A 14,900-nucleotide genomic window follows, 5' to 3' on the forward strand; every position below is an offset into this window, starting at 1 on the left:
TATGATTGACAAAGTGAGAATCCGTACACTCAAAGTCACTGAAAATCATGATCTTCTCAGTAATTTTCAATGTTCGCAATCTATCACTTTTATATATGATTTTACATGTAATTTTTACAATCTCACGACTGATTATCTCGTTATTTCAAAAACGGTTGGTTATCAATTTTCCTGGACTCAATTTCTGTTTCAAAGACCAAGTTTTCCTGGACTTTTCACGCAGCTTTACAATCCAAGGAGTTTCCAGGAGTGTAAGAACCCTGGAATATGTGCTTGTCATCCTGACACGAGTGAACTGAAAATAGCAAAGTTCTTTTGGGAGTTTTGTATGTGATGAATGAGTGCATTGGTTTAGAAAGTGTGCACGTTTTTTTTGTCTGAGAATGAGGGCTTAGGGACAATTGCTTGAACTTTTGCCGACCTCCGGAAGTTAAGCTGTCAAAAGTCGGGGGTGGGGGGTGGGAGGTCAGTTCACCATGCTATAGAAAGCAGAGTTCTCCATACATGTGCATAGATACTGTTCTATGTGACTGAAACTGGAAACGTGTGAAACAAACAGAATATGTCCCTTCAAGGAAAAATGCTCCCAGTATAAATGAAGCTACAAGTGGAATGGGTCATGTTGCAAAAAACTATAGTGACAAAAACTTTTGACATTTGTTGGCAGAAAGTGTGTTCGTTTTTGAAGACTTAGGTGCCGGGTTTTGTAAAATCCAAAATCTCTTTAAATTTGTACAGTTGATAGCATTAACAATTTATTATCCACAATATCACAACAGAAGATTGCTATCAATCGTGGTCTGACACTAACTGACACGAAGACTCATTGAACTTGTAAAGTTGATAATATTAAAATTTTATTATCCACAATATCACAACAGAGGATTGGTATCAATCCTGGTCTGAGACTCATCTATGAACTAGCGGGTACCACCATCTACCTGTACATCTTTCCTTGCGACTTTTCATTGTCTCTTTTTCAAGAAAAAAAAAGTCTGGACTTGTCGTCATGACCAGTGAGTGAATTCCTAAACTTCCATACAAAACGACAGCTAAACACTGATGAGATTGTGATCCGTTAAATGTTAATGATCTGTATTCTGCTCTGATGTTGACAATAATATATTTGAGTGGTACCAGGATGGTCACCCCCCGGGATTTTCACCACCCAGACAATTCTAACTGAATGGTTTGAGATACAGTTGGAACAAGTGTTTTGTGGGTAAAATGTCTGGGGTGACTGTCCTAAAAAAACATGTTAATGGCAGGATACAAATTACTTTATTGTACAATATATTATATAAATCCCATGGTATGCATTATGATTGACTAATTTTCTCACTCCCTGGACTGTTGAAAAATACATCAGTATACTTATATGTAAGTTACATTTGGAATTACAACGATAATTGAGCACCACAATATTCTACCTGATATCATTTAGAACACTCTCCATGTATATAGAGTACAATGTCTCCATCATGTCTCTTGTGTCAGAGGTCATCACCACAGAGACTGAACCCTGGCAATGACTGTGTGGAGGTAACTCAAAGGAGTCCGATCGAACACTATAATGTATGTAATCTCAAAATCTGAGATAAAATGTTTGTTATATGTAGAGTACGGACTTGGACAACAATATCTTTTGTAGTGCTGAACTTGACTTGAAGCATATATTTGACGCACTCTCCTGCCATGGTCATGGGCTTGTGTGATGGAGGGATGCCATTTTAAATCCTACTTGACATCAATGCTAAAAGTGACGGATCTTGGCTTATGTCTACTGAATACAATGTGAAATCATATTCAGCTACATCATGTTTGTTGATTCCATGAAATATTCTGCGTATATTTCTCACTCGATTTACTGCCGCAGCAGGAAATGCAATACAGCTGACAACGGCAACAATGAATCCATCTCAACAAGACTGCATGCTGGGATAGCATGTTCACCTTTGACCACTGGTACATAATCCCATCGTTTCTTCTCATAACAGAACAATATGCTATATAATAGCATACAATTAACATTATATATATGCTCATTTTTTAAATGCAGCTTATCAGATCAGTTGAATAAGATTGCAATGTCCAAGTTTACTAGATATTGAGGTAAAATCACAATCAGCGGTTTACAAATACATAACTCCCTAGAACTTACATACTTCAAGGACTGAAAGACTTAATGGTTGAGATCAGGGACGCTGTTACTTTTGACGATTTTGTCACTATTTATGATTTTTTTTACGTCAACTACAGTTTCTTGTTCTAATCCCCAAAAGCATGTTGAGATACACAGCATTCAGCTTGTCAACTCAGCCTGTGCACGTGTAAACTGCATTGTTGCTGTTGACAAGTGAATTCTTGTCCGGACCGGAATTCAAATGTGAACAAATACCATAACAGAGCATTTTAGGCCCTGTGTTGACGGGTAAACATTAAGCGCTGTAAGATGCTTCAAAAGTAGAACAAGAACTTGAACTTGGCATAGTGAAAAAAAAAATCAAAAGTGACAGCTACTTGCCCTTTACACAGTGTGTGTGGGAATACACATGGGTGTGGGGGGAGGACGGGATGAGAGAGGGAATAGAAGTGAGCTAGAAGGTGACTTGTCTTTCAGTCCATTGTACGACATTTGCATTACCATGTTGTTTTGATATAACTTGGTTATATGACCCTTTCTGCCTTGAAAGAATATTGACCTTTGACCTGTCAGAAATTTTGGATAGAAGGAATGAGACAACCAAACAAAAGTTTGACAATTTGTAATGATCAATGAAAGACCCTCTAGTGTTGACTATGATCTGAAAATCTGTTTATAATTTTGCAAGGAATGACCCGCATTCATTTTACCAAGATGTTGCAGGGCACTGAACACTTAATATAACGACAACGTTGTTCAGTAGCATCCTGAACCCCTGTCACCACCATGATTTGGCCCAAACCCAATGTTATCAATGATGAGGGTGGACCTGATTACAGGGACTTGGGGGTGAACAGGTTAATGGACTTGGAGAACTTTGAATCCTTGCCTAAAAACTTACTATTCGATAGATTTCCATCATTATGTGTGAAAAGGTATGTAGTTATTTACATGTATACTGGAATGCGGAAGACGCATTTCTCTCTTAGTACGTACAAATGAAACACTTTAGACAAGTTGGAAAACCACGGCTTGTTGACGGAAAGATTGAGTCTTCATAACAATTGGTAGATCTCTCCTTCTACAAATTTACATCGATAACCTTTTGAACTTATCCTCTATATTGAAATTTTGAACTTTGAAATATAACCCTAATGATCAACAAATCAGTGTGATAAACGCAAGGAGCAAAAAATAATCGCCTTTTTTGCTTTTTTGTGGAGTGTCCTTTTCATAAATAAGCTATTATTAAACAGTTTCTGGACATTTCACAAATGTGTACAAAAAAAAGCGTGACACACAACATTATCCTGCATACATGTTAGTAAATTGGGATAGACTTATAATGTAGTTGGCTTGTGAGGGTCTTACTCAAGGCTTGCTGACTCACACGGAGTAATTCCATGACAAAGCACAAGAAGTAATTCCATAACCAATCCAGACCTGTATCATTGATTCCCATGTTCTGGTAAAGAACGTCCATGTTATAATTTATAGTCACAATATCAAACATTCCAATGGTTTTAAAAGTTTCTCATAAAATTGCAAACTATTTTTAATCCACTGCACACAAAATCATGCAGATTTTAACTTTCTCATTTTGAGAAAATGTTTGAAGGTTTCACTGCTCTTGCAGTTCTTGCTATTCACACCAGCGCAATAAATATTCGAGATCTGGGTAAGCACCAAAAAGTTTTCATTTCCTCTCCTTTCATAGAGTTTTGAGTCATCTAGTTTCCCTTGCTAAAGTGTATTAGGGTTTTGAGCTCCTCAGGTCCAACAATATGAGTATCAAGACTCCCTAGGTGCAACAGTGAGAGTGTTAGGACTCCTTAGCTCCATTGATGTCAGTATCCTGACTCCCTAGGTCCGGGAATAGTAATATTGTGACTCCTTAGCCCAACAAATACGGGCGTTGTGACTCTTTCTCCATTAATCAATCCTACATTGCACATCTGTCCTCTGCAGCTAATAATGATGATCCAATGGAGTCTTGTCCATATTTTTAATTATCGATACTACTCTCAAGGCTGTCAACATCGTTGCAGATTTCGTTCAACATCCGATCAAATTCATCCATTTCCGATGGTATCGAATGGCTGTACATGCCGTTCTCCGCTGCTCCGAGGGTCGACGATGATGTTTCGCTCATTGTTCTGTCATACGGCCTCCCCGCACTGTGAAAGTGTCCGTTCCCATCGCGGATGCCAAGTTTTTCAAGAAAACTGTCAAAATAGTCGCCGTCTTTTTCAGGAATAAAGGGTAGCAATCCTGAAAAAAGAATGAATAAAGTTGTCAAGGAGTGCAGAAGAGGTATTTCGGTTCAAGTCACAAAACTTCAACTTTTACATGGTATATATAGAAAAGTTTTTCCACCTAACCTTTTCACTCCCAACTTCCTTGAGTAAAGGTCAAACTTTGCTAAAGAGAACTACAGGATTGGGCAAAACTATGGAAGTGAAAGGATAAACTTCAAGATTACCTAGGATCTATTGAGAAATACACCAGATCTTTTGCGATGTGAATGTTTCACGAGACATTATGTAAATTTGGTGCATAATTTGTGTATTTGAATATTTGGCATTTTTTCAAATTCAAATATTCTGTAAGTTACTGCCATTTGTCATACAAACATTTTGAAGTAGCACAGTCAAGCCCTGAGAGATGAAACTCTAAATCTTTAATTTTTTGGGGGTTGAAATATGCCATCTCTAACAATGATGTGACGACCATTATTTTTTGAATATTTTGAACATTTTTGCACATGTCTCACCTGGGAACAGGAATATTCTGTCGTGACCGTACAACCTCTGTAACCGTGAACAGAACTGTTCCACTGGCATTCCCTCTCTGTACTCTCGTAAAACTGTGGCAAATCTTTGGAGCTCTTCTGAGGTAAGCTTTGTTCTCAACTGCGAAAGGTGAAAATGTCAGTTGGACATTGTTGGAATCATTTATTGAATAGCCATTTTTTGTTAAAACCAGGCTAGTACATCATGGCTTTTTTCTGCCTTTGGCTAAACACATATCTTCTTGCATGCGTGCACATACACATATCATGCACACATACACACACACCCCCACACATACATAGACACCCAGAAAGATTTACAGTGACCCAGATCGTCATCACCTTTGGTTTTTGCTGAAATTGTCTGCAAAATGACCTTCTCCATAATTTTGAACAAATGGTTGCAAAGTATGACAAAAAAACACTCACTATCAGCCTTAAGAATTCTGTCTTTGGGGACAAATGTGCCATTTACTGATCAGCACCGACATTTTGCATTGTATGTACATTGAGGGTGGTAATTTTTTGAGCTAGCCCATTCACTCATTCACTCATCTACTCAGTGCCAGCGTACAACAGTTTGCATAGGTGCGGTTCATCTACTTACGAGTTCTATGTAATCTTGAAGCATCTGTTTGGCAGAAATACTGAGATCACCCTCGCTGGGCCTCCTTTCATGTCCGGGTCGACCATTGCTGAAACAGAAGTATAACTTCATTCCCTATTTGAACTGATGATTCAGTGCTTTTATCTTAAAGTAGTATGCGCCTCGAAAGTGAAAGACTTACACTTTTGCTCACACTTTCCTCAAGGAACATTTCAACTATTCTCTCAAAATCATGAATAAAAATTGGGGGGGGGGGACACACTGCAAATTTTGGTACTAGAGAAATAAATTACCCAAGATTTAGCGATATTTGAAATTCGAAATGGCTGTCATCCCTGTGTTAACTCTATGGAGAAAAATAAAACTTTCAATTTTCAAAAAAATAAGAGGGTAAAAGGTTTTCCTATACCAAGATCTTTAAAATAAACCCCCACAAGTGGTAGATCAGAAAGCATTGTGAAAGTTCGAGAGCTCGAATATCTGTCCCCTAGGCGCATTCTACCTAAAACAGTGACAGAAAAAGCTGGTATTCTGTGGTTGGCCACAACTACAGGCAAATGCTGTGCATGCTGCGCAAACAGTGAACAGCGTAACAAGTACTTGTGAAAAGTCATTTACTGAGGGTGTCTATTTCATGATTACTATTACAACACAAACCAAAGAATTTCCAACGAATTTAACCTCTCTTTGATGTAAATGCCCTTGGCTGATGGACAACTACATGTAGGCCCTACTTGGTGAACAGTTCTTAATTTTTGCTTGCCAGACCGTACTGTTTTCTTGGACCAGCAACTTTGCCATTTTGGCTGAGAAACAGATTACAGTAGTTCCTCCATTCAAAAGCATACTGATTAAATCAATTGGTGCTTCCATTTTGCTATATAACTACTCAATAGTGTCAACATAAACGATGGTTTATACCGAATTACGGAAGTGAAAAGAAAGATAAACAATAAACAATCCCCTTACCCCGGCGATCTCATCCAGTCATCCAGCCCTGGCCTGCTGGCTCGGCTGACATCTGGAATGTGTAATATAAAACAAAGAGTTGCAAAATCTGAAGAAATAGGGTTTAAAACACAAGTGCAAAGTATACTGGAAACATCAGCATCAGAATCGAATTCAGATATTAATTTGATAGATCCGAAATACAGTTGTGGTGTTGACAAATGGTGGAGGCTAACATCTGACTATGAATCATATTCGCATCAAATCTAGATTGTCATATTTTACTGATGCTGAATCTTGGGCCAACATTTTCATGTATACTTATTTTGTCAAAAGTCATGTTTAGGACTGGGTCCTTTACAAATGTCATATTTTAAACATTTTGTCAACTGTTTGGTTCAATAAAATTTGAAGCCATACAGAGGAGGGGATTATCATGATAATTATTCATTTTTTTCTTCTTCTGTACAGTAATGGTAGTATATTTGTAGAGAAAATTGTTCAGTTTTGCAAAACTGACGTTGAAAAAATCAAATATCTTAGCTTAGCTGTGAATAAACAGCGATGCTGTGGCGTACCAATCATGCTCAGGTCAGGGGTCATTGCCACAGAACAACCGTGGGTCAACCCATAGCCTCTATCAGTAGTTTACTACGACACCAAACGTGGGGCTGATTTAGCTCGCAAAACAATGAAACTTAATAGCCTTTGAATAAATCAACCCATACCTACTTTATCATTGACTATCTAATATTCACTCTATACACCTGCTAACTACCTCAACAATCAGGTAATGTATTTTCAACTATTTTCTGTGAGCCATCGATGGTTTCTGCAATGTTTGCCCTCTTGATGCATTTAATACATTTGAGGTCAAATGTTCAAATTCGAGTAAAAACTGCTCACAGGAAAATTGGTTGAAAAATACACGTTCTCATTGTTGTATTTTTCGACCCCTGTGGCATCACAAATGAGAACTACATGCAAGCAAAGAAAAGACTGGGAAGTACTCACAACTCCTGAGGCTGAGTGAGGGATATCTGGCAGCTCCACGTTGAATACTGAAATCGAGAAAGCTCATGGTGAGTTCCGTGTAAACAAGCTCAAAGGTCTGCCTGAGCAAAGAACAGACCTCTTCAGCGGCGTCCTTTGAATGACACTGGATTACGATGAGGTTGAAGTCATCGATTTTATCTTCAGATGCCACTTTGCACCCGATGAGATGTTGGCCGTCGTCTCTGACGTAGCTCAGTGAGGCTATTTCATGAATTAAGGCTCTGTAAAGTAATTCCTACGGAATAGAAAATAAAAATACAGATAAAATTACAACAGAGTATACATACTGTACATACTGTATTAATTGTCAAATGTTACTCCTTTCCAAAATAATTGAAAAAATATTTTTGTAGGAATAAATACGTGGCAAAATCATTGTCCAGATCTCAAAATCCAAATTTTTGACACTGATTAATAAATATCTGCATTTGTTATGGAGAAAAGAGCAAACTTTGGAATTTTGAAGAATAATTCATAATTTTCACTTTCCATAAAAATAAAAAGTGAATGTGATAATGAGACAAAAGTAATAATGAATAGAGTATGCGCAATGTGCTTATTCGAGGATGAAATGTTCATCGTTGCTGTGTTGAATTTTTGGAAAATCCAAATATCCAGTAAAACTATTCATATACCAGCAATCTGCACAGAGTTTAAAGGGGCAGTTGTCAATCCCTGGTTCTCGCATTAGTGGTTGGAGATATTGACTATTTGTGATTTAAGTCTTTTGCTCTCCTTTAAAAATCGTGCACAGTTGGTAAATTTGCTCAGAGATAAAGCTGATGAAAAATCTCCCCCTTGACCATCAGTTTTTCGTATCTCATTTTGCTGAAATGAACAGTGGAAACAGTCTACCTCCACAAGGATAATTTCTCTCACCTCTCCGTCTCTTTTCAATAACTTGATGTTGTTTGCTGATATTGACAAGATGGCGTCATAGTCTGGGGAGTCCGTCTTCCAGGGAATCAATCTTCGCGACTGTGAAAATAATGGTGAAATTTCAGATTTTCCTTGATTAATCCCTCCAGCAAACAAAGTTTGGCATAACCAAATTGTTTCTACAGTAAAGTTGGATTGCCAAAGCATAAGATGGAAATGAGATTGGTGTTGAGGTGGCTGTTTTTCTCATTTCATTTGTTTTGAATAAAGAATGACGTACTGAAACATTCAGTATATGCTCTCAGAACACAGGTTTGAAATGACCTTTGACCTGGTCTGTCAGCCATCTCAATGAACGGCTGCTGTATAAATCTTTCGATGGGTCCTTTGCCCTGTGTTGTTGTTTAAAGTACAGAAGTTGTCATGTGGTTAGTATAGAGGCATGACAGTCGGTGGGTGGGGTTGGTGAAATGGGACAAAGGTCATTGCCAGTTGTATTTTCAATATGCCAAACAGGAAGCTATTAAAGTTCTATACAAAACATGACAAGATATTTCATTAGTTGTGCCAGACTCCAGACTCAATCCTCTTAGACAAAAACAGTGTCATAATCTTTTTCACCGGGTGTTTTTGTTTTGCATGGGCACTCATTCATGTCATTCTCCGGATTGAAAAACGGCGAGTCATCAAAATATGCACAGGTGTCACCTACCATGTTTGCCGAAACACACACAGTGACACAGGGGTGCTTTTATATACAGACACACACAGTGACACAGGGGTAACTGTATTTTCAGACACACGCATGTACAGTGACACAGGGTACCTGCTAACTCATGACATATCTGAAATCTATGAGTCTAGCTACATGTAGGAAGTTCTGACAGTTTTTTTGTCATCAGCCCTGTACCAGTGCAGCGTGGCCAACCAACTGCACCCACTTACTGTCATATTATATACATTACATGTAGATGCACATGACATGTACAATTTTCTAAAATCAAACAGCAGTGACTCTTTAATCATTGGTGTTTTGCAACGTTATTTTAGCCTAGAGGGCACACCTTTCTAAAGCTGCATACATGACAGTATCTATTCACGATACCCTTGGAAACAAGTCATATGTCCCACATAGAAAGGGGCCCTTGATACAATGTAGACCAGGTAAAATATTGCTCCACTTCTAACTTTTGGCTCGAAAGCTTTTGTCCGTCAAAAGAGAGGTGTCTTCCTTCATGAGAGGCTCAAACTTTTGTACTATTGTTTTGATCTGCCATGCTCATGAAGTAAATAAAGTGTTCATCTTTAGTTTTGTGAAAATTGAAATTTTAATTTTTCCCCATACAGTTAACACAGGGATGGCGGCCATTTTGAATTTCAAGTATCAGTCAGTATTGGGTAATTTGTTTCTCTAGTACCAGATTTTTTTTAAAGGTGATCCCCGACATTTATGTTTTATTTTGAAAGGGAATGGGTTAAAATATCAGAAAGGAGTGTTTTGAGCAAAAGTTTATTCCTGTCAGTTTTGAGGCATGAACGACCTTAATTTCTCTAATGACATATTCTTTGGCGGGCATAGTGATTTTCCTAACATTGTCTTTGCAAAAACTTTGGACATTATGTAGAATAACTACTTACCTTTCCATCATCAATGGCACGGAGAATTTCTGTTCTCTTGGTAGGGTCTAAATCAGTTGGTATGTTGGGAATTCTTCCGAGATACTGTAGATAGAAACATGTTATTTTTGAAATTAATATGTGATATATTCACAGATGTCAAAGAAGGCCTCGCCTTCCAATAGGGTGTTGTAGTAATGGTGAACTGTAGCAACACTTCTAAGAATAATTTTTGCACTGGAAGCAATCTCTTAAGGGCGAAGTACAATTATTTCCTGTATTGCAAATGTGGCTGTTTGTCACTTCTACGAATAAGCATTGAAAGGATAACAAATTCTTGTGAACAGAATGTGAATGATCCAATCTCTACTGTAGGTATTCAAAATCTTCACTGCTTTCATTAGAATTTGACCTTTGTAATGTATGTGATCATGAAAAATTATGTTACACTGATTTCTGTTGAAGTGACTAGTTTTCTGTTTTTCATGTTGTATCTATTGAGAAATACATGTCAAGTAAATGATATTGACACTTTGGAACAAGCAGACAGAGCTGTTAACAAAATGTACGAATTCATACACAGCAGATGAAGAAAATGATATCACGATTCTGGCAACTACTAGAAACACTATTATGATGAGTAAATGGCTGCTTCCACTTGTACACCCCCCAATTATGTGTGAACAATTCCATGACCATTATTGATAACAATGGGTTTGGAATAAACCATTATGGTGAAAGGGCTATAAACTTCAATCTCGGCTTACAGGGAGAACAGGAATAGTACTGTCTACACTAACCATGTTGATAATGGACTGTCTCTGATTGTCGCATGAGTTCAAAAAGCCAAATTTATTCATTTACGGGGGAGGGGGTTTGACCTTCATTCAATTAGTGAACTTCACTTTTGCACTTTTATTTCTTGATTACAAGTTCTCTTTATATTGTGTGTAAAAATTTACAAAAACTGCACACTCGTATAAACAAATTTTGCAGTAACTATTTCCAACTCGATTGTGTCATACTGACGGTGGATTAGTACTAAAATTTGATCAATTACTAGACGATGTAATGTGGCCAGGGGAAACATATTCTTCAGTAGCTATAGCAAAATGCTACATTGTACTCTCAGGCTGCTGGGCATCAACATTTTGCACTTTTGAACTTTTTGTTTAGGGGCAGGGGGAGGGGGTTTTGATGTAAACGAAGGAATTTCGTTTCATGAACTTATGCGACAATCTGAGACGGTCCCTAAACACTACTTGAATTCCATCACACTTTTTACTTCTGATAAAAAAAAAATGCAAATTGAACCATTAAGAATTAGGGCAGAAATTAGGTTTGTGTTTTCCTTTATTTCCAAAAAACACTTTGAAAACATATTTTCATATATTTTTTCGTTTACAGCTGAAGCTCCATTCACTGGTAAACAGCTGTTTCATTTGAGTTTCCTACTGGGTGAAGTGAAATAAGTATCAGGCTTGTGACACTGTTTTGTAATCTGAACAGGAAATCTGGGCAATGCTGTCGTCTGAGAGTATATATCAATGGTAAAATTTCAAACCTTCAGAATATTTTTATTGACGTCGATGTACTTTGAAAAAAACAGTTCCTAAACCCACGATGCATTTAGCACCAACCTAAATCTGAATTTCAATCCTTGTCCCATCAGGCCTGTCGCTTTCAATTTGGTAAGTCAGTAAAACGCAGTGTTGAGCCAAAATATGCGCGAATCTTCATCTCCTTGGCATGGTATGCTATGTTACAATTGGTGAAGTCAGTAAAAATCATTTTTGCAGTATTTATGTTTTCAGAGGCCTTCCAATGATAATTAAAATCTCTGCTAAAATGCAACATATAGGACATCTTATGCCTCACCAGCTTTAACGAACTTGACCTGATGGTGACATATGAACTTGCAAGGAAAGGGATAGTGCGTGATCTGAGGCAATTTTCTTCCACTGTACTGACCTTGATTTCCTTTTCGATGTAGCTGTCTATCAAGACTTGTGCATCCACTTTGTAATTAGGCCCAATGATATCATAGGGGCGCAACGATCGGCGCCGCTCGTGCATGTGGCGACTCTCTCGAAGTGGCATCTTTTTCCCTTTGTCACTGTTCCTTGAAAAGACGCGAGGGATTAGGCCTCCTCCGCTTTGCTGTCGGCAAAAGAAGAAAAATCAGAGTCAAACCATTGCTGGTGACACATGCTCCAATATGACTAATGTGCAAAATCATACACACAATACACACATATTTCTAATGTGTCTACTTATTCATGGAGATTCTGTTAATTTTTCTGGATTTCCCTTTGTTCAACAAATACAGCCAACATTCCTTGCATGGAATACATGTAGCTCCATGTGCGAGTCCTGGTACATGTTCTAACAGCAAGCTAGAACAAAAGCATCATTCTCCTGATATTTTCCTTGCAAAACTTTGAATCCTACAATTCACACCTTGTTCCAATGTATTCGGACCCATCTATACGATTGAAAGAATGATATCGGGGATTCATCATTTCATCGGAAAAATGAAATTACCCTATTGCGGATATCTAATCTATCAATCTATTCTGTTTGAGCATTTACAACTAGCAGTCTCCTTTTTTGAACCCTTAGCCTGTTCACCCCCAATTCCCTGTAAACAGCTCCACAATCACCATTGATAACAATGGGTTTGGGCCAAACCATGGTTGGGAAAGGGTTAAGGTGTGTTTGTTGAGGTTGGAGAATGATGGAAAAATGATTTGGGAACCCCAACAGCATTTCTGGTGTCCCGTAACCTGATTACATTGATATATCAAGAGGAACCCCCTAAAATGACTTGAGGAAACTACTGTTAATAGATTTATTTACCTGCTTACCGCCCTTACAATAGAATGCACCTCAAAAGTGAAAGACTTAAACTTTTGCTCAAATTTTCCAAATGAAACTTTCAACATTCTCTTACTGAATAAAAAAAAAAAAATATCAGGGCACCGTGCAAAGTTACTACTAGAGAAACAAATTTCCTACATATACTGAGATATTTGAAATTCAAAATGGCTGCAAGCCCTGTGTTAACTCTCTGGGAAAAAATAAAATTTTCAATTTTCAGAAAACTATGGCGATGAAAATTTTTCTTACACTGAGAGCTTTAAAAGTCAGCTGCCCACAAGTGATAGATCAGAAAAGAATTGTAAAAATTTCAGGGTCACAATATCTGTCCCCAAGGCGCAATCTACATTTTTCCTAACAAAACACTGCTATTGATCATTTTCAATCATGCATATATCATTTCTCAGGCAAGTGCCACCTAATATCTGAATGTTAACATTACACAAATGAAATAATAATATCAGGATGCAAAACTGATACAACTACATGTATACACTTATATACATTTCTGTACAAACGTTGAAATTGATGCAAATTATCACATGGCTCCTATTTTAATCATTACTGATATACAATGTGCAGCTTCCATGTCTGACTGTTATTCAACTATTTCCCTTGAAAAATAACAAATGGTTGATCAATTTAAAGGCAGAATTACATAAGCAGCCACATAAAAATACATACACACAAACGTGATGCTTTCTTGAGAAAACAGCTGCCTGAAGCGTCCAATCAATTTGACAGATGTTGTTTGCTATTTGCAACAGAAAATTTGACTGACAGAGGAACTTGGAGTCGATTTTGTGTTTACACTTTCAGCCTCAGCGGTGCCCCTGAGCAACGTCAATGAACTAAAATGAGGTCACCTTGTCTCGAAGGTGTAGGGCAAGCAGAGATATCGTTACATGCCAAAGGTGAATTCGACGGCGAATCGACCAGTTCCCGCCTTTCAACGACAAAATATACCCAATACATACACATTCTATTGATATTGAAAAACTACTTCAATTTTAGAGAGTGCCCGAATCTGAACAGGATGCAAACGTATTTCTCTGGCATGATACATTATTACTGGGCATTTACACGTCAAAATAATCAGTCTTGTAGTTGTACTGCGTAACAACTATAAATGTCTTTTATATCTTTTAGCGGTATAAAATGTTAATGATCGTAGCGGCAAAAAACATGACCAAGATTTAACCTCGCACATAGACACGTCTTATACCATACCAGTTACGAGAGAAGAACGATGAAAGCCGCAATTGCTAATTAAAACTTACGTGTTAATTAATACACTGATACTCGTGATAGTGTTGCTTGGATACATACCAACATATCGAATTAGTGTTACGAAGCATTCCAAAGAAAAAGCCGCAGTATTCTCCAAATCTTGTTAACGCTGTCCATCTTCAGCGCTATTGTACAGTTTGGACATACACAGACACACAGCAGTGAAAGCGAGCAATCGGATTTGCGTCACGCAGTCGTGTGTGTCGCAGGCAAGCGCAGATGGTAGTCAAATGAAGGCGGCTGAATGCATACACGTACAATAAACTACAATGGGTGTGGTCGCTTTTTCTGAATGCCACCAGTGACCTCTGCACAATAGATGAACTGAATTCGAATTACCAGTATCAAAGCAGCTGAAGTATGAAATCTGGAGTTATTTATCGGAGTATTTAGTGATAGGAAGACGAAAATATGACAAGCGATACACCGCCGCCGTTCACTTCCTTGTTAACGTAATTTGCATAACACGATATCACAATTTATATTTACCCGTCGTCCAGAATCGCGACTTCTTGAGTCCTCATCCATTCCAGCCCTTCTTAGTCTGTTTTCTAAGCATTCTGCATACCGCCTCTCTCAAGAGACTCTTCCAGGTTAAATAGCAATTATTCCTGAAAATACTAGTGGCCGTGCGACTTTGTTCATGGACGCAGCCATGTTGGGTGGAGTTATTTTCCCAGTATGCTTTG

General features: G+C 37.9%; 1 protein-coding gene across 2 annotated transcripts; it reads right to left on the minus strand.

Moving 5' to 3' along the window:
• Positions 1-826: 826 nt before the first annotated feature.
• On the minus strand, positions 827-14,899 carry LOC139133289 (cerebral cavernous malformations protein 2 homolog). 2 transcript variants are annotated; one of them, XM_070699818.1, is made up of 9 exons: positions 14,701-14,899; positions 12,013-12,201; positions 10,063-10,146; positions 8,425-8,523; positions 7,504-7,780; positions 6,511-6,562; positions 5,542-5,629; positions 4,917-5,055; positions 827-4,414 (listed from the first exon to the last, which is right to left on the minus strand). In XM_070699818.1, the coding sequence occupies exons 1-9, from the start codon at positions 14,737-14,739 to the stop codon at positions 4,149-4,151; spliced, it is 1,233 nt and encodes a 410-aa protein (XP_070555919.1). In that variant the 5' UTR covers positions 14,740-14,899; the 3' UTR covers positions 827-4,148. The 2 variants fall into 2 exon arrangements, with proteins under 2 accessions (XP_070555919.1, XP_070555920.1); XM_070699819.1 differs by lacking the exon at positions 14,701-14,899 and adding an exon at positions 14,251-14,660.
• Between the last annotated feature and the right edge of the window lies 1 nt (position 14,900).

This window comes from Ptychodera flava, chromosome 5, assembly GCF_041260155.1.
Source record: "Ptychodera flava strain L36383 chromosome 5, AS_Pfla_20210202, whole genome shotgun sequence".
Classification (NCBI taxonomy): Eukaryota; Metazoa; Hemichordata; class Enteropneusta; family Ptychoderidae; genus Ptychodera; species Ptychodera flava.

What these genes read in the sequence shown, in the direction of transcription:
- LOC139133289 (XM_070699818.1), bottom strand. Translation starts at nt 14,739, where the DNA reads ATGGATGAGGACTCAAGAAGTCGCGATTCTGGACGACGG. An exon ending in TTCAAGATTACATAGAACTC is followed by an intron (nt 5,056 to 5,541) that starts GTAAGTAGATGA and finishes CACCTTTCGCAG; the next exon opens with TTGAGAACAAAGCTTACCTC. An exon ending in CAGAATATTCCTGTTCCCAG is followed by an intron (nt 4,415 to 4,916) that starts GTGAGACATGTG and finishes TTCTTTTTTCAG; the next exon opens with GATTGCTACCCTTTATTCCT.